Source organism: Mycteria americana, chromosome Z (genome assembly GCF_035582795.1).
Source record: "Mycteria americana isolate JAX WOST 10 ecotype Jacksonville Zoo and Gardens chromosome Z, USCA_MyAme_1.0, whole genome shotgun sequence".
Taxonomy (NCBI): Eukaryota; Metazoa; Chordata; class Aves; order Ciconiiformes; family Ciconiidae; genus Mycteria; species Mycteria americana.
The window spans coordinates 20933236-20958324 of record NC_134396.1 but is presented as its reverse complement, the minus strand read 5'-3'; the positions used below and the strand labels follow the sequence as shown (position 1 = coordinate 20958324).

Here is a 25089-nt window from a genome sequence, read left to right as displayed (position 1 = left end):
TCCTTGGCAGAATGATGACGGCACGAAGTTGCAGTTAGAAGTAAAGCTTTTTTTCCTTAACACAATATTGTGACTAGTATAGGACAATTTATGATTAGGATGGCACAGGATTTCTCCAAACAGAATCAATGTAGTACAATTTATAAGTAGCATAATACAGAATTTATAATGTAACTTAACTTGTGATTTCTAATCACCGAGATACTAACTCAACTTACTATTTTTAATCACCTGGGCCGTCTGGAGATTGGGTTGGATCTTAATATGTGGTTTGCTGTAATGTAACAATGATACTCTAGACTCAAAAATCATGTAAAAGAACATGAGTCACTCCCTCAGTCCTTGGAGGATGCAGATGACGGTGGAGGTGTCCCTGGCCACTGGGGGGTCCTGGTCTCACTGTCCAGCAGCAGTTCTGGTCCAAGTTTCCCCCTTAGGACTTGTAACTGCTTGGGTTTATGGACAGTGCTCTGGGTGCTGTTACGCTTCCCTGTTCTGTTGCGAGGGCATCAACAACATGGGGTTGGCTGGGAGCGTGGGACCTTCTAGGCCAGCAAGGAACGGAGTAACTGGCCTGGTGCGCAGGAACCTCGAGGCCAGTAGGGAGGGGAGGAAAAAATCTGGTTTGTCTCCTTAGTGCACAGGACCTCCAGGGCCTGATAACGAGGGGAAAGGGAACAAATACGTGACCCCCTCGGTCACAGAGAATGGCTGCTTGCCTTATGAAATGGTGTTAGTTGTGCTAACCACATTACCACCAGGGGCCGGGAGCAGGGGGTACCAGCCACAGTTCCTTTAAGGATGGCTTTACAGACAGCATCTTAATGTCTTTTATTAAAATATTAACAATCTATTTATGGTTATTCTTCAGTGTCTTTACTGGTTCAGTTTCTGTCTCAGCCATTACCTAACTGTGAGAAAGCAGAGTTTCTTTGAGCAATTACAAAGTGGATGTGTAAAATTCTGTTTTCTCCTTGATAAAATTATTTCACACCTGTATTATTGCCCTCTGTGAACAAAGCTGCTTGCTTCTTTAGCTTTCTTTTACCTCCCTGCCAGACAGATAAAGCCAGTCTGTCTTGCACTGTGAGGTTTCTAAGCTGTTGCAGCCAGTAGTAGCTGTGAAAGAATGTTAATTCTGACAAATGTAGCCACTGCATTGCAGACTAGAGTTCATTTGTTGTATACTCCCTCTGTCAAATAGACCAGAAAACCCTGCAAAGTCAAACATGAATGAATGAGACAAAGACTTTCTGCAGCTCTGAAGCATTTGGCTGTTATTACTACATTAAACTGTTCTAGGCAGTCTGCTTTGTGAGGCAGAGTTCATGACATCTGTGATTACATGCTGCACATTGAATTTGGCAAAAATAATTTAGTTAATCAGGAAAAGCAACTTGTTTGCTAACACTGAAATACAGTATGCTGTCATTCAAGTTAAAATGTAAAATATTGACATTCCTGGAAGAAATGACACTGGCAAGAATTTTTGGTAAAAGGTTTGGGGAGAATCAACTTGGAGTTAAGATTTTGATTGCAGAATTTTTGAAGTCCCCTGATCTTGTGGCATGCCATGGCAAGGAAACACCGCTGCCTTCAGACCCATGGGTGTGGTTCAAAGGTAACTCCTAGTGTCTTCTCCCTGCCATCAGAGGCTACAGCAATTGTTCACCAAAACAAAACCAGCAGGCTGACATTTCAAAATGCTTATCAATGCTGAATCAGGGGCTTTAAAATTTTTACTACTATAAACAAAGAAAATGGAATAGTGAGAAGTATTTACCCAGAGAGAAACAAAAATTCATCGTTGTGCCTCAGCGAAACACAAAGTATGTGGAGTGAAGCATGCTGTTAATATTGTGTAATCAACAGTTGTCTGTGTCTTCTTGACAGTGATTTTTTCCAGTGGGTGAGTAAAGCTTTTTCTTTGCTTAGATTCCCCCCCCTGCCCCAGTTGCAAGTTTTCCTCAGGGTGTCTGAATCATAACTTATGAAATACTGCTGGCTGTTCCCTGCAGGGCCCTCACAAGAGCCACAGAAAACTTCAATTCCATGTTCATTGCCTTAGCAGCATAATCTTACGCCATAGAAAGGGCTCTTAATGCAGGAAACAGCTTCTGAAAAATGACCATCTTCACCTTTGTACTCTTGTGGGATGTGTGGTGATGACTATCTGACAATTGCTTGAAATTCTACAGCAAAGAGATGGAAGAAATTTTACATTTTGCTGTCTTAGTCTACGTTCCTCTATTTTTCTATCATCCCATGTAATAAAAAAAATGCATTTTCTAGGATACATTTCCAGGAAATAGTTAAGAATTAATCAGTTTATTTCCTATATATTAACTCAATGCTGACTGAAGTTGAAGACAAAATACAAAGCAGATATCAAATGTTCATCATTTAGAACAAGTACTTTCCTGTAACACAAATAATACAGAAAAAGGAAATTCTGTTCTTTATGCATACTTCTATAGTGTGTCCATACATAAGATGTCTTAAAAATTAATCAGAAATGGCTCAGGTTATGATATTTCAAGAAAACACAGTTTGCATTTTATTTGCATTGTTTTTCAAGAAACATGGAATTTAATTTGTTTTTACAAAGGTCATTAAATGTTATTATTTCCAATATGCAACTTTACAGTAATTGCCATTTTGTATTATTTTATTTTAAAATTACTTACAGTAAAATTAAAATTACTTAAAATTACTTACTTATAAGACATATTTTTCTAGATTTTGATTATGAAACAATTTCCCTCCCTTGCTTCCAAGGCATGTCAGATTAACTGTTTCTTTCATCTGATTTAATCATGCATGATACAGTAAAACTGGTGTAAACCCTACACAAAAATACAAGTGTCAAAGCCTGGGACACAGATAATAATCACTTAAATGCAGCAAGGATTTCACCAACACCAGCAACACCAGCAGTTACATTTTCTTGCTTCACCTCCCTTAAAGTTAATTCCATTTCAGATTTCAGCTTCATGAAGGAAATGGATCTCTGGACTGGCTCTCACACAGACAACCTTTCAGAGGTTAATTCTGATCTTATGTACACCTTTTATACACCACAGATGTTTTGGTACAGAGTCAGAGAGAAATTTGGCCACAAATTCAGGTTTAATCCATGTAGGTTTGGATTTTTTTCCTATGTTTTCCCCTATTGTATATTCAGTCACTTCGAAGTAACAAAGTTAGCATTTTTAATTCACCATTTCTCTTGCTCTGACCCAAAGAACTCAACTGGTTTATTCCCCAGGTTTCCAGTACCTTTGGTCAGGATCAGAGTGCACATACTTTAAATAGTATTGATTTGTGTATGGAATGATTTTCAAATAGAAAAATTAAACATGGTAGAGACACTATATTAGGAATACAGTAATTTACCTGGGTCCAGTCATGTCTTGTGAACTCCAGGTGGACAGTAAACTAGAGTTTGGGCTCACTACCCATGGACTGGGGAAGAAAGGCAGGGGTTAGGGGTGTATATATGTGAAGATGCCAGACCTCTAGTGGACACAATGGAGAAATGCTTATGGAAACACGTTAACACGGCATGGGGTATCCCTGAGTACTCTCAGGGGAAAAGCTGAAGTTTCTCTTTCAAAAGCTTATCTATTATTTGTGCAAAACTATCACATGTCCCATCACTCAGTGTAGTTTTGATTAAGTGCAGGGGTCCCAAAAAATAAGTTAACAGTGCCTGCTTTTTCAAATAATTTCAAAATCATAATTGCTGTTCCAACGAAACAGCTACACTGGGACATTGCCCCAAACTGGGGGACGAGAGGCTGGAGAGCAGCCCCACGGGAAGCAGTCTGGGGGTTTGGGTTGATGGCAAGGCGAGTATGAGCCAACAGTGTGCCCTGGCAGCCAAAAGGGCCAGCTGTGTCCTGGGGTGCATCACGCACAGCATAGCCGGCCGGTCGAGGGAGGTGACTGTCCCACGCTACACTGCACTGGGGCGGACCCACCTTGAGTGCTGTGTGCAGTTTTGGGTGCCTCAATGTAAGAAGGACATCAAACTATCAGAGTGTGTCCAGAGGAGGGCGACCAACATGGTGCAAGGTCTTGAGGGCAAGACTTACCAGGAGCGGCTGAGGTCACTTGGCTTGCTCAGCTTGGAGAAGAGAAGGCTGAGGGGTGACCTCATCACAGCCTACAACTTCCTCATGGGGGGCAGCGGAGGGGGAGGTGCTGATGTCCTCTCTCTGGTGACAGTGATATGACATGAGGCGATGGAATGAAGCTGCATCAGGGGAAGTTCAGGGTGGACATCAGGAAAAGGTTCTTCACTGAGAGGGTGGTTGGTCACTGGAACAGGCTCCCCAGGGAAGCGGTCACAGCACCAAGCCTGTCAGAGTTCAAGGAGCATCTGGACAATGCTTAGTCATATGGTTCAGTTTTAGGTAGTCCTGTGAGGAGCAGGGAGTTGGACTTGACGACCCTTATGGGTCCCTTCCAACTTGAGATATTCTATGACTCTATGATCCAAAGGGCCACACTTTGGCTGAAGAAGGCTGGAATGCAGTAGGCTCTGGCTTCTCTTCCCATATGGCTGATGGCTGCTTTCAGCCACTGCAGGGAAGATATTCAGGAGCTAGCAATTCTGCACTTGCAATTAGGCTTCCTTATTCCAGAGAAATTTCTACCTAGGACTCTCTGGCCTAGTTGCTTCAGGACTGCAACAGGAAGGCAGAGGCAGGTGGAAAGAAATCAGGTAGGAATTAAACTACCATCAAAGTTGTTCAATTTATTACCAACTTCTTAAAAATCAGAAAAAAACAAAAGCTGACACAGTAATATTAACTGGGGATCCTGAAAACAATCACACATTTTATTATTAACAGTAAAGACATCTATCTTCTATGGTGATATACCTCAATACCTAAACAAATTTCTTCTTGTGAATATGTATCAATGATGTGATCAAGTAGGACACTTGGCACAGTACCAGCCACTGCACTCAGTGTAAACATTTAGATGGTCAAAACTGGTTTTATTTACAAAGTTTTTCATGCACAACTGACTTTCTTCTAAAATTATATAAAATATATTTAAGAAAAAGGAAAATATTGCATATTTCTGTGAACAACACTGAAAGAAGGGGAAGCATATTAAAAAGCTTAACTACAAACAGCAAATAGTTGAACTGAAGTTACAAAACCACCAACCCTTGTCACTGATTACAGGGCTAAAAAGCAGTTCATATCTCCAAGCCAAGAACTGACACCTGCAGAAGAGCCAACCATTATTCCTTGATATTTTGAAGTAGCCTTAATAAATGAGACTCAATAACCTGTTGAACTAAAGCAGAGAAAAAAATCAGGTTAATCAGTGTTCAGTGTTTTTTCCCATCTTTAGGGTTGTACTATTTTTTCCTGGCAGATGCTGGCTTGTCCTGTACAATAATTTATAAAAACCAGACAGGAATAAACTCACTCTGGAAGAGAGTTTGCATCCCTTCAGAAAATAAAAGCCTCATATAATGCAAAAACAATACATCTCATCAGGCAGATGATAGGCTTTGGAGGGGATGATCTGTTCTCTGGTTTGAATAGGCAGATGGCATATGGAAAGAAATTTTTAAGCCTATAAATGGAAAGTAGGCAAAAACGTTTATTAGAAACTACTTCTGTGGAACATTGAGATTGAACTCTTGAAGTAGTCCTACATCTAGACAACTGTGAAGTTACTGGCCCCCCCCAGAAGCACAGGGCTCTGCTTGGAGAAGCTACATGTGCAGTGCTGGGCTTATTTTTTGATTCAGTTAGTTTCTGGAACAGCAGACATTTCACAGCTTTCAAAATGAAGGCAGCATGGGGGAAAAACAATGAAGAGTCCCTTATTTGCCTCCGTTTTCCAGAACCAAGTAAGGTAGCCTAATTCACTGATCCTGGCGCTATTGCCGTCTGCCTCCAAGATAAACTGGAGCTAGAGCTAGTCTGACAGAAGAAGAAGATTTTGCAAACTACATGACATCATGCCAATCAATGAGCGCCAGGGTTAGGGGTTCAGGTGGGCTGCAGGCCTCTTACCGTTGTCCAGTGCAACACATGCTCCTTTGTACAGGGTGGGGGAACAGCTCAGCTCCCCTTGTCTGGATTGTGGCTGCATCAGCCCTACACACCATGGTTTGTGCCCACAGATGCAGATCCAGGTCAGTGACATTTTCTTACTGGGTACCTGGCTTTCTGAGACAGGGACGGAAGCTCCTACCCATTTTGGGCCGATACACTAAGGTGTTTTAAGACTTCTAGGACAGGGATCTTCTTACAGTGGCAAAACCTCTACTAGGCCATTACAGCAGCTACATAAACAAGGAGCAGTAAAAATAAAAATCAAAGAATTTACATTTGCAATACTCACCACTCCGATAGCCCAAGGCTACAGCCAAATCCATGGAATTATAGCCAGCATCTGTTTCAATAGTGGGATCAGCACCACTTTCTATGTAAAATAGGAAAAGAAACTTTTATTTCTGACAGTGAGAACTGATAGTACATTATTACTGATAATTCAGTTTGGACAGTCTGCTTACCAAGGAGAATTTTGACACATTTCACATGGTTCCCATGTACTGCATATAGTAGAGGTGTCCCTCCGTTCTGCAAAAGCAGGGTAAAGACTTAGACACTTAATGATTGAGCAGCCTGCAACTGTAATTCCTTAACACAGCAGTGTACTTCTACGTATCAGTAAGAGACTTCACAGGTTTTATAAAAATGAGGTTCTGTTTTGGTTCTTCACAACTTCCATCTCTTTTTGTTTACTGTTTAGACTGTAAGCTCACCCTTCTACAAGGACTCAGCGTTAGTCTCATTTTCTTTCTACCAAGAAGTCAGAACTAGTAGGGCCAACTTCTCTTATCCTATAGAAGTTTTGAAACTCTCAGATATTTCAGAAGAAGAGAACAATTTTTAAACCCAAGCCAGCGCTGTGCCCTGTTTCAAATTTCTGACCAAAGCACCCTCTGACATAAATTTAAACTAGAGTCTTACCCAGTCATACTCATTGACATCAACTCCACAGTCGAGCAGCATTTTTACAATATCTGTGTATCCTTTACTGCAAGCCAGTGAGAGGGCACTTTCTCGCCCTTTCCCCAGAATCTGAGGATCTGCACCCTGAAATAATAATAATAATAATAAAAAAATCAAATTAACCATGCTTTTTTTAAACTTAACTTTAAAACTTTTAAGTGTATAGCAGCATTGATAAACTTAGGAAGGCAAATTGAACTAAAAAGTAAATAAAGAAATTTAAAATGAAGTGTGTTTTGTTCCTTACATTCTGGAGGAGAAATTCCACTACTGCTATCTGCCCATGAGCTGCAGCCCACATCAGAGGGGTAAATCCTTCTTCATCCTTATGATTGATTACATTTTCTGTTTAAAGAAAAATATGCAACTTAGTAATCCCTTTCACCAGCTCATACAGTGCATTAGTGAAATACGTTGACGTATCCATGGTGAATGCACTGAGGTACCAGTGTATCCTACAAGTCATTCTCATCTTAACTTCAGAAACAAAATTCTGTCCCAATGGTGGTGCAAATTCCTTTGTCCAAGGAAAAAAAAAATCCTACTGACCAAAGTAAAATTTAAAATTTGGATTTATTTTTTTTAAGCTCTATAAATCAAGCTTTGTTTTTACTCAGAAATGTTACAAATTCACTGTAATCTGGGCTTTATCTTTGGAAAGAAGAGAAGGGCTGCTTGAATAATAAAGAGGTACATTCTGTAGTATACTGTAGAAAGTGTTTTTTTCAATAGTGAGCCACACAATCTTGTAAAGCAATATAGATAGTATAACTCCGTTCCTCCCAAAGTTCATGTAATCAATAGGGTGTTTTGTGGAAACAACTAAAGTACTTCAAGTGCAGCTGGAAGAAAGAAAAAGAACTTTTTTTAACAATTGGTTAACTGAAATAGTTGCGTTGAATTTTTTTTTAATATCTAAGTACTTTAAAAATCCCATGCTTATCATAGCACCATAGTGTGCATTTTTAACTGTTACTGACACTCCAGATTGCCTTCCATATACATGGCTCATTACAAAGCATATAGATTCAGCGACTCATTACCTGCTTTCCAGTAAACATTTCAACAAAGATGCACTGAAAGCATGGCTGATTACTAATAATACAATAAGAATATACTATTAACAGTACTCAGTTAAATACATTATGTAGAGTTGAAATTTTGTATTTGTATTATGGACACACAAATGTCACACTGAAGACTGTCACACAACACAGAATGAGTAGCACTATTACATTGCAGGTGTGAGCCATGGCTTAAATTACCAACATATAGCTCTATATGTTGATTGACTAAATAGAATTGGAAAGCTACCATTAATTGAAATGTGTTTTAAATTACAAAGATAATTAAAAAAACCCCCAAAACTCTTCTGATAGAACTAACAGATTCTCCCTTCTCATTTCCATCCATTACTTATACAGCTGGGAAGCAGGAGGAGGAAGGGATTTACCTACAACTCCTATTAACGCTAATGTTTAATTTAAAATACAAATCATAGCAATGAGTGAATAAAAGACTGATGTGAAACAATAGTCCACATCCACAAAGAACAGATACCTCAAATATCCTTCAATTTGTACCAGAATTGAGGATTTTTTTTTTTTAATACAGCTTTGGGGAAAAAGTCAAGCACAACAGGGTATAAATGCCCCAAAGGAAAAAGGAAGGCATTTAACCTCCCTCTGTCTCACCTTGTTCAATACGCGTGGCCAGATATAACATTTCTCCCTGAGCAGCCAGCTGATGAACTGATAAAGCTGCAAAAAGGGAAGCAAAAGCGTGTTACACACAACAATTTTCATTCTGCTCTATTTGGAGCTGGGCATAACATGTCCATTGGCTTCAGCAGTATAGAATTTGGATCTGACAGTGTAGATAGGTTTCACCCTATACTCTGAACTGGAATCACTGTCTTAAAAACTGAAAAGTTTACAAAGAGTTTCATAGGTTTAGGTAATTTTTCATCCAATGTATAAATCATACTAGAAGGCAAAGATACTTCCTACACTGACTCTTCACAAGGCAACGTGCTCTCTTCTCTGCTGCTTGGTCAGCAACCCAAGATCACAGTAAGAACATTTATCAAATGAAAATAAGCATCTTTTGATAAATTAAGGCTGTATAGTTTAAAATGACATCTAAGAGATCACATGCCACCAGGAGACCTGTCATGCTGCTCAATAAAGCCTGTAGCATGACTCTTTCTCACTACAATGTGGAATAGATCAGATGTTACAAAACTATATACAACATGACATCTACAGGGGAAGAAAAAGATATTTTTTTTAATAAAATGTACCAAGCATTAAAAACAGAATAATTCTTAAGAGATTATGAAGAAAAAAATCTCCGGTCCCACAGTAAATTGCACAGGTGCATGGTTTTGATAATTACAACTTGGAACAGGTCTGAAAGGTGCTCAGGAGGGAATATATAATACATTATCCACATATAATAACAAAATTAGCTAATGATTACATAATATGTACATGTTCATGGCCCTCTTCCTATTCACTACATGAAAGTATGATTTGTTTTTTTCAGACAGACTGCATATTTTGTTCAGAGGCATCTGCAGCTCCAGATTCATTTCTCCCATGCAAGCAGCCTTTTTTTTTTTCCAAACGTTGGACTTATAATTTATAGAGGAAATAATTTATAGATGAATTACAGAGAATTAATTTAAAAAGAAAATGGTTGACAATTAATAATAACAAAACCCCATAAATAATCACCTTCTTGACTTTCAAGATCTGTGACAGTCATAATGTTTGCAGTAGTCTGTAGCACTTACCAATCATCTAATTTTTATAAATTTTACAAGATGCACAAGTTCCGAAAACAAGTGTATGAAGAACATTAACTTAAAGCTTAGAAAGGATCAGAAATATCTTTATTTTTAAATCAAGAATTGGATCCTTTCTGGAAAATAAGCTTCAGTCATGAATTCAATACAGCAGGTGGATTACTATTTTATGGCTGGAACCATGTGAAATAAGACAAGACTATCTCAATGTTTTCTTCCTACATTAAAGTTCTTTACAACACCAGAGGGAAAAAAAATGGGAAAAAAATCTGTCAAGCATCTAACATACAGTTCACAAAATAATTATTAACAGTAAGACAGAAGGATACTTACAGTTTACTAGCAGAGGTGTTGTAGAGACTTCGTTTCCCCTGTGTTTGTTAGTTAGGGTAGTTGATTGTTTTATTGGTGAGAAATGCTTAGTAGTTGATGGAGTATAAACATGTCTTACTTGGATACCAGGGGAAGGAGAAGTATGGATGTTGCATTCAGCTACATTGAACAGAGAAAACAGACAGGATTTTAGTACTAGTAAGAGCATTAAAAGAAAGCCATAGATTCTAAGTCAAACTAGAAAGCACCAGTATCCCAAGATCTTTAAAACCCATGTTAAGTAAGCTTTGTGATATGTTTTTTCCACTGTATATTGTGAGAGTTGAATAAAGGGCTGTATTCATTTCTGGCATAAAACAATGCTGCTACCCCACAGGTTCAGTATGGCATAACGTCACCCAGAGACAGGCTGGTGTCTAAATGAGATAAACCTTTGTCTAGTTTTTCAACACACCTGGCATGGATTTATCAGGTAGGATGGCTCCACTTAGCCTGTCATACCCTCACTAACACTCTCCAGTGCAATAACATGATGCAGCTCTGGTCAGCCATGTAGTCAGGTAACTGCTCAGCTCATTCTTTGCCCACTCTCCAACCAGTCCACTGCATGAGTGGAGGCGACATTCGCTAATTTTCTTCACCAGGACTTTTTCCACTCCTGTTCAATAAAATCGTAACTGCATTATGAATACTCATCCAGCAGGAAGAGACATATTCCACACTAACTTACATAAAATGCAACAGCAGGTCACGACTTAGAAATTAAGAAGTCATTCAGTGCTGTTGTGTTAATTTGTACTAACTTTTCTAGCTTTCTATTGGAATCTAATGGCATTTTATGACAGAATATGTATGTTATCTTGGCTTCTAATTCTCAAAAGTAGGTTTTGAGAAGTAGCTGGGAAGCCAAATAATTTTTAAGAAGCTAACTGATTAAATACTGGAAAAAATATGGAAGGATTAAACTCCATTATTGGCTAAATTGATTTGGCACCAGTGTGCACTAATAATTAATGACTGGAAGCTAATTAACATGTACACTGAATTCACACCATAGAGAACTTCATGATCATAAACCCAAGCACAAATTCAGGGAAAGAACCAATTAAAAGTAGAGGGTAACAGGATGAAAATGAAATTACATTTTGTTTGCCAATCAAATAGCTACAGCTGACATGATCAAATTAAGAGACCTACCAGGGATTTTTGACCTGCGGTCCCTGGATCCGCAGGACTACTTCTAAGGGGTTCACAAATGTTACCTAAGAAAAACAACCCTATCACTGATGGGTCAAAATTTGCCGTTCAGGTCTGCAGCTCCACTAGTAAGCACTTAGGGCCTGCAAATCAAAAAAGTTTGAAAATTACAATGGCTGAACTGCAGCCAAACAATACAAATCAGAGAAATCATAAAAATCCACAATAGGTCTGTGTTTTGTTATAGGAAATGGGTCAAATTCAACCTCAAGAAAAGATACATTACTAACAGTCTGAAATATAGCGAGCACTAGAAACCACACTAGTTAAAGGGAAATAGATAGAAGTCCTAATTCTGTTGTCCATCGATATGCTCAGCAATGAAAAAGCACGGATCAATTCTGATGAAGCTGCCGAGCAATGGCTGGAGATTAGCTGCAGGGATCCAGAACTGCAGCAACATTTGCTTTCAGTAGTGTGAAGCTGAACTGGTGAGCCAATCGCTACAACTACAGGCTTTGTACAGCCGTATTGATAAAACAAAGTCAACCACATGACCGATGTTATTTTGTCATTGTACTAGTGAAAAGATAAAACATGTTGCAGAAAGCTACTGAAGTTGAAATGATCCTATAGTGCTTTCAGTAGTGTTCTGTAAAGACACATGCATTCAACTGTGTAGCACATTGTAGGACATGCTACACGAAAAAAGTAACCTTGTTTTCATAATCAGCATCAGCTCTTATTAAATTACACTAGAGACTTTTTGTGCCACTACTTTTTCAATTAAAAAAAATTAAAAATGTGATTTAAAAAATAACCTTGGGGGAAATTACTTTTACATTAATAATCCATTAAGCATGTAATAAAAATGTTAGGGGAACGCATCTTAGAAAACTATTACTGATTACTATACATAAGGCAGAGGCTTTTTTTAAAAAAAACATAACAGTTTAACAGGATAACACAATCTACACATAACAATTTGTACCATAAAGTTCAACCTTTAAATAAGACAGATGCCACTTCAAGGTCAGAGTTAACTTGGTCTTGAATATTTTTACTGTCCTCCTCATTCAACGATTTCACAAATCGCGAGCAGACATTCATATCAAACCTATTGGGCAAAATGAATTTCATTCCCATGGCGACACTCTGAGCTGGGCCTTCCTCTGTGCTAGAGTCAAGCTGATGCTCCACTTTAATGTCCGGCATGGGTGGAAGGCTGTAGCTACTGGGACATTCTTCTACAATTAACTGGGCCCCAGCATCTAAGTTTGTTGAAGATGCCATGGCCTCAATCATATAACAGTTTTATGCAAAATGTTTCTTCATAGTTTCTAGCCAAGAGCAGTTCCAGTCAACCAAGAGATCCAGGTGTTTGAACAACCTGCAACTGAACACATGTAACATAGATTAACAACATTCTGGTGAAGTAATGCGTAAAAATACGCCAAACTTGGTTTCATTTAAGCTTATGGCATTTGGTTTTGATAGTCAAAACCTTGCTGAAATATCAGTCTTACTGCTGTCACAAGCTACTGACCAAATCCTCCCTTTAAATTTTATCCCTTGGATATTTAAGCCAAATTCCATAATGAAGCCAGTAGGAGTTTCATCTAAGTAACATTTCAGAATATTAGTCTGGTTGCAATAAAAAAAGCACCACAACCAACGACATTTATACCAAGACAGGAATAAGCTATAAGGAGAAAGTGACTTTATTGCCTAAAAACATTAGACTTGAAGGAAAAGTTACACTGACTTTATGTCCCGTTATGACTCTAAGTTTTTTCATAACCCGAGTGAAGGAAATGGCTTCTACCATACCCACAGGAAAATGATAAATCCCCTTTTAAACCGACGACAACAAAATACCCCAGAATACCCAGGGCTTTTTGACAGCACCGCGGGAAACCTAACGTCAGGCAGCCTCTGCCTCCGCGGCAGCGCCGGGCAGGCAGGCAGAGCGGCCTGGGAGGGCCTGGCAGCCCCGGGCGCTCCCGGAGCCCTCCCCCCGCACGGCAGGCCGCCTGCTCCGGGACGAAAGTCCCGAAGGCGGGCAGCGGCGGCGGCTGCTGCGGCGGCGCCGCCCCACCACAGACGTTGCAGAGCATCCGCCGCCCGGGAACCCCTCCGGCAGAGCGGGCCCGCGGCTCCGCTGCCGACAGACCCGCCTCACCTCGGCGCCGCCGTTTTGGCCGCTGTCGGGGAGGGGGAAGTGACGCCCTACCCTCCCGCCGGCGGGAGGGAGGAAGTGACGCTCTATCGTCGCGGTGGCGGTTGGCTAGGGAGAGTCGGCTCCTGATGACGTGCTGCCCACACGTGCGCGGTGGTTCTGCCGCAGGCAGGCGTGGGGCTCGCCATAGCGGCCGCGGCGGCGCGGCGCAGCGTGTCCCGAGCCCCCTGAGGCGGCGCGGATCGGCTCGGCTCTCCCCTCCCCGAGCGCCCTCCGGAGAGCCACAGGCCTGGCCGGGCCCGCAGGCGGGAGCGTGACTCGGCTGCGGCGGCCGCCGCTGCGTGAGGAGGCGCCGCGCAGGCCTTCGCCTCGCCCTCGGTCCGTGCTGACGGCCAGCCATGGCCACGTACAAACCGGTGGTGGTTCAGGCGTTCCCCAAGCTCGGGGAGAGGATCACGCAGGACACGGTGTACTGGCGGGGCTACAAGGTGGGAGGCAGCCCGCCGCGGCGCGGGGGGCAGGGGGCGAGCGGGCCGGCCCGTGTGGCTGCGTGGCGGGCGCGGGGTCTGTGCTCTGGTCCGTGCTTTCTCTGCCAGCTCTTGCGGCTTTCGGTTAGAAGCGGTTCTTTAGTATCGCCCTGAAACCTACTGGACGGCTTCCTAGGAAACGAGGCTGACTTGAGCCCCAGATTGGCCCAACAGACGTAGTTATTGTACTAAAATGTTTTTTTTACTGCTTTCCTGTGAGTAGTCAAAGGGTTTCTAAACTTGTGTGAGTGAGTAAGGTTGGTTTTTCCTCAAAACACATAATTAATAGGTCAGTTGTAATGCGTGAATTGGAAAAAATTTATAAGAGCAGAAGTAGCCTGGCAGAAGAGAAACTCACCGGGATTGTACTTAAGAAATAACTTGGTTCTAAGTGGAGTTTTGAGCTCTCCGTAGGAAGAATAGGTTTTGTTCTGCTGTTTTCATTTTTGATGGTGTGCTTATGCACATTTAATGATCTTTATTGCAATTGTTTTAGACACCCGTTCAGATAAAGGAATTCGGTGCAGTAAATAAGATTGACTTCTCCCCGGTTTCGCCATATAACTATGCTGTCACGGCCTCCTCAAGGGTAAGTAAGTGGCTTTTCTGAGGTTTTTATGCTCTTGTCCTTCCATCGGTATCATATGAGCGAACTTAAATGTCTTTTTGTTTTGCTAGATCCACATTTATGGCCGTTACTCTCAGGAACCAATCAAAACATTTTCTCGCTTCAAAGATGCTGCTTATTGTGCCACATATAGAGATGATGGCAATCTGCTTGTTGCTGGCAGTGAGGAAGGTAGCATTCGCCTCTTTGACGTTAGTGGAAGAGCACCACTGAGACAATTTGATGGTCATACTAAGTAAGACAGCGTTGGTTTTTTCTTTGTACGCGTAAGCTTGTTTGGTGTATTTACATATGTCTGCTTTGCATGTTGCTGAAAATCTGAATAATACTGATCTATGTTGCTTGCAACTGTCTCACATAGATCTTACTGAAATGTAGATTTTTAAATTTAATTCAGAATTGGAGTGACTTTTTAAAAAATTCTAAATATGAATTGAGTACATGGAAGAATAAATATAAATTTTCTGATTCGGGTAGGTGTCTGTTAATGTGTTGTGTAGACATAGTCTTGTGACTACATGGTGCTGACAAGCACGTTTTATTTGATGCTGGCAGGAAAAGAGTTCTAAAAAGTGGCTAAACAAAACCAGTGAAGAAATATGCCAGGAAGAGCAGGAATCCCTTAAAAAAAAACAAACCAGGAAAAATGCATGATGGCGGGGTTGGGATGTTAGAAGGAGTTAGAAGAGGAGTTCTGATGTACCAGTGAGGACAAGACAATGATAATGCTTAGATTAAATGGATGGCTATGCTATGTAAGAGGAATACGTGTTTTATCTGTCTAGAACAACAACAACAAACCCCCTTTCACAGGAAAGCACACAGGCAGACCTTAAGAGTATTTCTGTTTGAGGTCTGTCATTGTAGCTTGGGTATTATCTGATGTCCTAACTACTAAGTTAACTGTAATAAGATTTAGGGTATCTGTGTTTTCTGTCAAAGTCATTCTCTGTTGGTAATACAGGTTTAAATAGTGGTTTAAATGGTAATACAGGTTTAAATAGTGATTTTAAAGGACAAGAAGAGTGTCCGACCCGATCATACTTAAAACTTACTATTATAAATTTTTTCTAGAGGACAGTGCTAGTACACAGACCTCTAAGTAACAAATGCAGAATTTACAGCTTTTGAATGAGCATCTAGTAGACCTGTAAAACCTTTAAGGCAGATTATATCAGTGCTTAGGTAAGCACCTGTCAGCATGACCCTTTTCTGGCTGGAAAGGTAAAAACTAAAGTGTTTTTAACCTCTAAAGTGAGGCTTTGTAACTTCCAACAGTAAATACTTTGCACTTTTAAGTTAGAGAGAATACTTTAATAAGCTCTTCATACAAAGTAACTGTTCTAGAAACAAGTATATATTTTAACTTTAGATATTGTGGACTTTGATTTCTAGAGCTGTTCATGTAGTGGGCTTCCTGTCTGATAAATACCGAATATTTTCCGGTGGTGATGATTATTCATCAAATCTGTGGGATATTCCAAGTGCTACAGAAATCGTCTCGTACAGTGAACATACTGACTATGTGAGATGCGGCTGTGCAAGTAAAGTGAATGCAGATGTCTTTGTAACAGGTTTGATTTTCTTTTTTGTATACGCTTCTTTTGGATTGATTGGAAGAAAAATGCAGAAAGATAGTTTTTGATATAGTAGGATCTTGTTCATTATATTTTAAACATGGAGGATCTGTCTTCCTACTCAGTGCCTACTTTTTGCTTGCTTTTTAAGCTTGACACTGATGTTAGTACAGAAACTCTGACCGAACTAATTTTTCACATCTTTTTGCTTTAGCCTGTTAGGCTTAATGGGACTGTTCTGACTGGCCTTTGAAAGTTTTAAGGAAATCCTGTGAACGTATCCTTTAGTTGGGATTGACTGAAGTGTTTTATCAGGTTTCCGGAGGAGGACACTAGTTCCTGTGTAGTTTGTACAGCCCAAAACTGTCAGACTCAAAAATGAAAGGTCATGTGAGGAGTTGAAACCAGTTGCTTTTGTTTTTCCTAGCAGTAGCTTTCTATTAATCTGTGGTAAATTGCTGTGAAAAAACTAGTATTCCTTACTTCAGGAGGCAGGTTTCATCAGGTTGCCTGATATTTATTGTTATAAATACACTTGATTAATGGAAGGGAAATAAAATTAAGACTTAAATTACTTTTAAGGCCTGATATATTGCTAGGGCTAGAATTAGAAGACATGTTGCCCGAAGGCTGAAAATTAACCAAGGTAAACCACAAGGTGTTCTAAGTGTATGGTTTAAAACTGTTTCCGTTTGGCAGGAGCTCCTTTAGATGGTAGGATGTGGCTGGTTTAGTTCCTGAAATAATTGAAATGATGAAACTGAAACTATTTACGGTGTTGTTTGCAGGTTCCTATGATCACACTGTGAAACTATTTGATGCACGAACGAAAGGTAGTGTCATGACAATAGAACATGGCCAGCCTGTGGAGAGTGTGCTTCTGTTCCCTTCTGGTGGGCTTCTAGTATCTGCAGGTACTTCAATAAAATAAAATTTCTTTTCTGTGGCCCTAGTTTGAGAAATACTTCAGCTGCTTCTTTCTTGTGTGGTCTTTTCATTTGGTAATGAAGTGGTAAGTGATGTAACAGCAGGATTTCTCAGAGGTCTTTTTAGGGATCTGTGTTGATCTGGAGGATGAAGGCAGGGGTCTTTTTGTCTCTGATCTGATTTTCTTGTAGTTGGTCCAAAAGAAAAAGACATTTTTAATTACAAGATACAGACTTTAATTATCCCAGTGTAAAGTGAAGGAATGAACATACTTAAGTTTTGAAAAGATGGGACTGTATCTTTCTCTAAATGATGATTACGTTTTTTGGTCTCTTCTTGCCATTGCATCAGAAGTCCTGTAACCCAGGGGTATCTAGATTATTTTTGGTAAGGAGTACGTTGAATCATTCAGCTATGCGTGCAGAATGGCCTAAAAAAGAGCAGGCTTGTAGTGTGTCTTGTCCCAGGAGATAGTCATAATGGATGGGGATGGTGAGTAGGTACAGAAAACTCTGTGTTATGAAGGAGGCACTGTATCACTCTGTGAAAACTTATCCAGAGAAGCATAAATGTGTATGGATGTCAAACTGTTTTGTGTGCTTCCTTCTCACAGGAGGTCGATATGTCAAAGTTTGGGATGTACTAAAAGGTGGACAATTACTAGTTTCACTTAAAAATCACCATAAAACTGTAACTTGTTTATGCCTGAACAGCTCTGGACAAAGGTTATTGTCAGGATCCCTGGACAGGTTAGTATATTTTGTGGCTTTGTTGTGATTTAGGACTTTTTTCCTTTGAAAGTTATTATATATCAGTGTGAATCTGTGCATGTTTTTTGGGGTTAAACACTTCTAACTGTTAGAGATATAACTTATTTGAAAACTTGTCCTGAGGCCAAGGTACATACTGCGATATACATTAACCTTTTCCTCTTACTAGTCTGAATGTCAGTAAGGGTTGCATGTGCCATTTGGGAACATGTGTGGGGAACTTCTGAATAAGCATTCATTTTTCTGAATCTCTAAACTGAGCTTTGCAGTCTCTGTAAAGTAACTATTCTTGACTTTAATACAGTTAAATAACTGAAAGTGTATTAGTATTCACCTTTAAAGCGCCTGGTTTTTGTGTCTCTATGCTGTTGCTTTTTGTACCCAAGGTGCACAGGTGAAGTATGTCCTCCTTGCTTTTTTGTTTGTTTGTTTGGGTTGAGTTGCTGCGTACTGGTACTCAATCTGTTGTCTCTGAGACATTAGAAATATGAAGTGGTCTGAAATGAGTAGTCTGTTCTCTTCCTCCCTCCCTCCCTCCCTCCTGTACTTCCATAGGCTTCCTCAGGCTTTATGATTACAAAGCATAAGCTGAAAGATCACACAGCTGTGCAGCTATTTGTCATTCTGCGCTCACAACAGTAAAGTTCATACTTGTTGTAAGATAATGTTTTGTTTTCTCTTTTGTTAAATATTTCCTACCTTCAACCAAATCATTAAAGAGCAGCCAGATACAAGAATATCTATGGATCTACTTCCAGAAATTGTCAATAGATCTCACATTTAAAATTTAAGAACAAATTTGAAGAAATGTTGTCTTAGTGTTTCCTAATAAGCATTGCTGAAGTCACATAGTCACTACGTCTGCCTTCAATTTCTTCTTCTGTCTTTGCGCCATTTTCATCTTATTTGTGTAAGGGTAATCCTTCCTTGACTTTTGTGTATCTTTTGCCAGAGTCTTTCTGTTGCAGGAGAGGTAATAACTAAGAAGCTCAGCGGTAGTCTGAAGAATGCTTTGTGTAAATACTCAGTTTCCTTAAATGATCTATAGAGGTCGAGAGTGATGAAATTCCTGTAAAGTGTCTACAATAAGGCATTAGTAACGAGGTTTTAATAATTACTCTTCTGTATAGGCATGTGAAGATTTACAGTACTACTTCTTACAAAGTAGTCCACAGCTTTAACTATGCAACATCCATCCTCAGTCTTGCATTGTCGGTAAGTACATTAGAAATCTTTCTAGGCAAGGTAATTACTGATACCTTTTAAGTCACTGAAGTAATTAATTTTTGCTTTCATTGCTACTGGGTGTTTCAGAAGAATGTTGTACATGCAAAGTAGGATGACTGAATGTATTCCTCCTGAGTAAAAAATGCATTAAAATGTTTTAAACGTAATGCATTCAGATACCAAATGTTACCTGATTAGATCTGTACAGTTGTGTATTTATCAAGGATGGTATATATCATAGGGAAGGTATTCAGTTTAGAAGGGAAGTCCTTTGACTTTAAGAAGACTGTACTCATCTTTTGCCTTTCAGGAACCTTTGTGAGTCCTCTTGCATGGCAGTGATAAAAGGAAAAAGATAGTTCATTTGTTGAGAAATTTAGAATAGGACAAACTTGTCTTAGAAGTTCTTGGTGTCAGGTTGGTCTGAGGAAGAAAAAGAGGAGAGGGCATGAGGTATGAGCGTAAACAAACTTGTTTGCCAAGGCATGTGTCTTACTGTCTTGGAAACAGAAAGACTCTTATTTCTCTGAAACATTTGAGTTCCAATGGATAAGTGATGTGCCGGCCAGAAATTTGGAGGCTAGCGCCACTTTTTAAAACAATGCTGTCGTCATGTAGTCACCTTCTTATGTAGCCTCTGAAGGACATGTAAAAGGGACTGTGAGGGATCTTTACTACCTTTGCTACTTTACTATTGTCCTGCTCTTCTGGAACCTAGGGGGAGGTGTGTATGGAGGGCGTGTCTTCCTTTCTTCATTTCCTACCTCATTCCCTAGGGAGCTAGAGCTAAATGAGTTTTGAATTATTTTGGTTGAGGTGAAGAGTACAGAACCAAAAAAACCCCATACCCTTTAAGCCTCTACAGCAGCTGCAAAACATGCAGTACCTGTAGTTTGTCATCTCTAGAGCTGTGCATATATCTTTTGAAACATAATCTTTTGTTTCCTATTGACTACAACCCTTGAGTTTTAAATGGTCATTTGAGAACATAAGACTGGCTCTACTGGGTCAAACCAAAGGCTGGTCTAATTCCAGATGCTTCTTCCAGCTGTAGCCATAAGTAGGTGCATATGGAAAACTAAAAACAGGGCAAATGTGTATGATAAGTTTCCTGATATTCTCCCAAACTCCAAACTAATTTTCAGATGAGAAATTAGCTCATCAGAGTGTAGTTTCTGTGTAGTTCAAAGAATGTCTCTTACATAAACCTTCTCAGTCTCTCCTTGAGCTTGGACGAACTTCTAACCTTCACTAGATTCCTTGACAAGGAGTTCCACATTTTTGCTACTTTTTGTGTGAAGAATTGCCTCCTTTTGTTCCATTTGAACCTTCACTAGCTTCATTTGATGCCCCTAAACAAGATATGGACCAGCTGATTTCCATCCATACCTGTCATAATTCTGTAGGCTTTTACCATATCCCTCCTCAGTTGTCTTTTTTTTCCCTACGCTGAAGAGTTTTGTCTCAGATCAAGCCAATTTTTGATAGTCCTTGGGGTTTTTTGATTCTTTTATTCCGAATCTGCTACTGTTTTTTGAGAATGACTTGCATAGGATTTAAGATGTGGGTAAACAATGGATTTATTCACTGTATAATGACTTTCTAGTTTTTATTTCTTCTGTAGGAATTCCTAACACTTTTTATTTGTGGCTTTTTTTTCATACCACCAGTTGAGCATTCAGCTAATGTTTAATGTTTTCATAGAATTATCTGTTAGTAGTAACAGGTCAGAACTCACTGTTCTATATGTGAAGTCAGTGTTTTTCTCCAGTGCATCATTTAAAATTACAACCTTTAGCATCAAATACATGCAACCTTTGTTATGCAGGTGAAATTTATACCAGTGACTGGTATTTTGAACAACTTTCACTTGTTTCTCAAAATCCTGCTGTTCCATGATAGCTTTCTCATGGGTGGTGTTCATGTCTGCTGTATGGCATGTAATAGCCAAAGGCAGTTGTACACCATTGAAAAAAAAAACCAACCACCTGTCACAGATTATACTTACAGAATGGATGTTAATGCATATTTGAGCTTGCTTCACTAGTCAGGCTGTAGTCCGTCTAGGTATTTGTTAAAGTTTTATTAGATAGATAATGTTGCTTACGGTCATAGCCTTTAAGCTGTCCCTGTTTTGAACAAGGTGTTTGACCATGGGACCTCATGGAGGTGCCTTCCAACTGAAGTTATTCTATGGTACTGTGATTAGAGCCTTATCATGAACCATAAAAATTTTAAAATCTGCATGGTAGAGCATGCATATAAAATACTAGGTTCCTAAATCTGTGATTTCTTCATTTTAGCCTGAAGATGAAACCATAGTCGTAGGCATGACCAATGGGGTGCTAAATGTTAAACACAGAAAACCTGAAGAAAGGAAAGAAAAGCCTCAAAAGAAGAGACAACCAGCATATAGAACCTATGTGAAGGGAAGAACTTACATGCCAAAACAGGTATATGAGGGTGAGAAAATGTATACTGAAGCACTCCTCAAAATTTCTTTCTTTTTTTGGTGTGTGCTAAGTTGAAGAAAGGGAAGTGAGGGAAGCTATGAAGACTTATAAGCTTGTTCATGGTAATACATCTAATCCATTGTGTGTGTGTCTGTCTTACTCTGAACCCATCTTTCAATTCTAGGAAGATTTCTGTGTCAGTAAACCTGTAAAACGTGTTTTGAGGAAATATGACAAGCTGCTGAAGAGCTTTCAGTCTTCCAAGGCCCTTGATGCGGTACTAGAGGTAAGGCACTGGTTTTTGTCTTACTATAGTTGTGTGCTGTGGTCTGATGTGGATTTTTTCTGTATGTCAAATTAATTTTATTTCAGTGTATAACTAGAAAAGAATCAAACTTGTGGGGGTTCCATTTTGGTTTTGCTGATACCAGCCCTGTTTTGTGTGTAAAAATGTTGCTTTGGTACTAAACTTCTGTTATATATGTCCAGCCACCCATCAGGCTTTATACTCCTGAAGTTACGGTTGCAGTCATGCAGGAACTACATCGCAGAGGAACACTGAGGAGTGCACTTGCAGGCCGAGACGAGAAGCAAATTAATCTCCTTCTTACCTTTGTGGCAAGGTATTATTTTAACATGAGTTCTCTCTATTTTGAGACCTTTATTTCTTAACAGCTTTTGCCGCAGAGTCTCAACAGATCATGGGTGGAACACTAGTACTCTTGACATCTCACGTCTTTTGCTTTCTGATATCAAGGTCTGGGATTTTACTTACAGTACTGAACTAGTTTACCTGTTAGCACAAAAAAATTTTGCTAACAGTATGAGAGAGTATATTTTACTTTGCCAGACATGCTACTGTTAGTCTGTTATTTTCTGTCTCTTTGATGAAACTCGTGTCTTCATGTACCTGAGGCTTTTGCCACATCTCCAACCCCCACTGCCTTCCTGAAAGGAGGAGGGTAAATACCACATGTAGCTTTTTTTGACTCGCGTCTCTGACTGCTGTTCTGTGACGTCTTTCATGAAGAAAAAATTTTCTGTATGCCTGTGTGAGAAAGCTGCTTGTTGGTTGGAGGAGTGCAGCTGGCAAAAACAGTAAAATTGGGATGTCTTCTAATTTTGCAGGCGTGTGATTGAGCCTAGATTTACTCCTGTACTGGTGACTGTTGCAGATATGATCACTGGTAAGTACAACACAAAAAGGATTCTCAAAGCCACGTAGCTAGCTTGGAAATAAGGTAAAAAGTGCTACATTTTTAAGAAACCAAACCTTTATGGGTTTGTTTATAAGTATGAACTCAGTGTCAAGAGAATGATCCAAAAAGAGAGATTGCCAGATAACTTTGACCACAGTCAGTATCTTGATTTGCACCGGCTGCAGGAAGCTCCTTATGATTTCTAAGTATCTTTGATACTTCATGTTTCTATACTTACATAGTACAAGTGACTTCTGCTTCTCCAATGAGGTAAAAATAGTATTTGAGGTCGTAAAAACTTCTGTTTCTGTTAGTTTGACTTACTGTTACTGTGAGTACATACCAATAATTAACACTGTTTTCAGAATACCGTTAATGTTGTCTTATTTGTCCACAATGTTGGACTTGTGCCAGGCTCTTTAAACACATCTGTAACTAGCTAATACAATTTTCACGTTTTCATAGATAATGTGGATTCTTAAGTGACTTCTCTTTTTACAGACATTTATCAGCCTGTGGTTGGGCAGTCAGCGATTGTTGATAGACAATTCTTGAGACTTCAGGAAGCCATAGGAAAAGAGATTGACTATCAAGAGGAACTACTAGAAGTTTTGGGAATGATGGATACATTATTTGCTACTTTTACTAAGAAAAGAGCTACTTATCTAGAAGAGAAAAAAAGTAATGGTCTTACAGAGACCATTGAAACAAAAATGAATAACTGACTGACAAACATCATAACAAATTGTCACAAAAATAATGTGGACTTGAAATACATGACCTGTTCTCCTAATAACTTTTTATAACAGTGACTCAAAATAAGCCGCTGTTGTGGTTTAACCCATGGTTTGACCAGGACAGCCCCTCTATGTTGAAGTTCTGTCTTCCAAACTGTGTTTCTGAATAGGCTGAATTACTGAAGACTGAGAAGAAAGGACGTTTCCAAGATTTTCCATACAATATTTTTCAAAAAATTGAATATTAAAGTTTTATTCCAAAGTTATATAATTTTTAGAGTGTTTTGTGCATCCAGTGCTAAGTCATTATTTGATTTAGAGAAACAGTCAACAATTTTCAGTTTTTATTTACCAGAAAATAATTGAGGTTTGTCTAATTTTAATGTGTCATTGTCCCTATTTAAGGTTAATATCCCATCTCACGTACTTGGATATAGGAATAAAACCACGTATGCATTGGATAAAACTTGACTACATTGTGTTTTCTCTCCCTGCTTCATCTCCATTTTAGACTTCCATGAATTCATAGGAAACAGCAAAATGACTTCAAGAAAACAAGTGCATGTTATTTTGTTTTGTTTTGTTTAGTGCAATACAAGAAATATGCTTATGTATATTGAAAAATTTGTTAGTTTCATTTTTTTAAAGAGTGCATATACATTTACGAATTATAATTCTCTAGAAAATAGATAATTCTTACTTCTAAAGGGAAATTAATTCAACTTAAATTAATGTAGTAGGTAAATGTAGGAAGTAAACTGCACACCAGTGTGAAAATCCTCAATTAAGTAAAAGAACTTAATTTTTGTATAATTCTATCACTTTCAATGTGTAGTAGATGCTGTTTGAGTCTACGTTATTAACAGTATGTATTTGAGTACTGGGGTAGTGGTTTATTTTAACTTCAAGCAGTGCTGAGGAAGGATGGTATACTTTGGAAAGACGGGTGTGCCAAAAGCTGCTCAACACATGTAGGATGACAGTAGAGTACAACTTTATTCTTAACCTGTTTTCTGTGACTTGCATTTTCCCCAGGCCTGGAATTTATTTGAGTTGAATTTTATGGGAATTTATGGGAAATTATGAATTTCCTGCAAAAGGAGTTTGCTCAAGTGTGGCAGTGAAAGGTGGGTATCAGTGGTAAAAATAACTTGGAACAATTTTGCAAGTTCTACCTAAAATCTTAACAATCTTTGACTGAAAAATGTGGAGCGGTATCCGGTCTGCCCTTAAATTAATATGTGGGCAATATATGTTCCTGGCTATGGTGATTTGCTGGCTTTGAAGACTTAGGATGATAATAGGTTGTAATAAGTAGCATGTTCATGCAAACTTTAAACTCTTAGTTTCCTTGCTGCTTACCTTACTATTTTAATTTTATTTCTGCTAATAGACGTGGGCTTTCTTTTGTCTTCTAGGAAATCTGTGTGCTACTTTTAATTGCGTGACTTAATCAAGCAGTATCCTTAGGAGA

The 25089-nt window shown here is 39.3% G+C and overlaps 2 protein-coding genes across 3 annotated transcripts; one reads left to right on the top strand and one right to left on the bottom strand.

Annotated features, from left to right (window-relative positions):
• Positions 1-4814: 4814 nt before the first annotated feature.
• ANKRA2 (ankyrin repeat family A member 2) lies at positions 4815-13641 on the bottom strand. Of its 2 annotated transcripts, XM_075527211.1 has the most exons (9): positions 13574-13641; positions 12396-12787; positions 10195-10353; positions 8747-8812; positions 7300-7397; positions 7011-7136; positions 6551-6617; positions 6379-6459; positions 4815-5316 (listed from the first exon to the last, which is right to left on the bottom strand). In XM_075527211.1, the coding sequence occupies exons 2-9, from the start codon at positions 12694-12696 to the stop codon at positions 5261-5263; spliced, it is 954 nt and encodes a 317-aa protein (XP_075383326.1). In that variant the 5' UTR covers positions 12697-12787; positions 13574-13641; the 3' UTR covers positions 4815-5260. The 2 variants fall into 2 exon arrangements, with proteins under 2 accessions (XP_075383326.1, XP_075383327.1); XM_075527212.1 differs by lacking the exon at positions 6551-6617.
• Positions 13642-13714: 73 nt separating this feature from the next.
• Positions 13715-24079, top strand: UTP15 (UTP15 small subunit processome component). The gene is made up of 12 exons (XM_075527312.1): positions 13715-14058; positions 14594-14686; positions 14776-14960; positions 16121-16299; positions 17091-17216; positions 17843-17978; positions 19130-19214; positions 21530-21679; positions 21864-21965; positions 22169-22302; positions 22808-22866; positions 23380-24079. The coding sequence occupies exons 1-12, from the start codon at positions 13969-13971 to the stop codon at positions 23601-23603; spliced, it is 1563 nt and encodes a 520-aa protein (XP_075383427.1). The 5' UTR covers positions 13715-13968; the 3' UTR covers positions 23604-24079.
• Positions 24080-25089: the final 1010 nt, after the last annotated feature.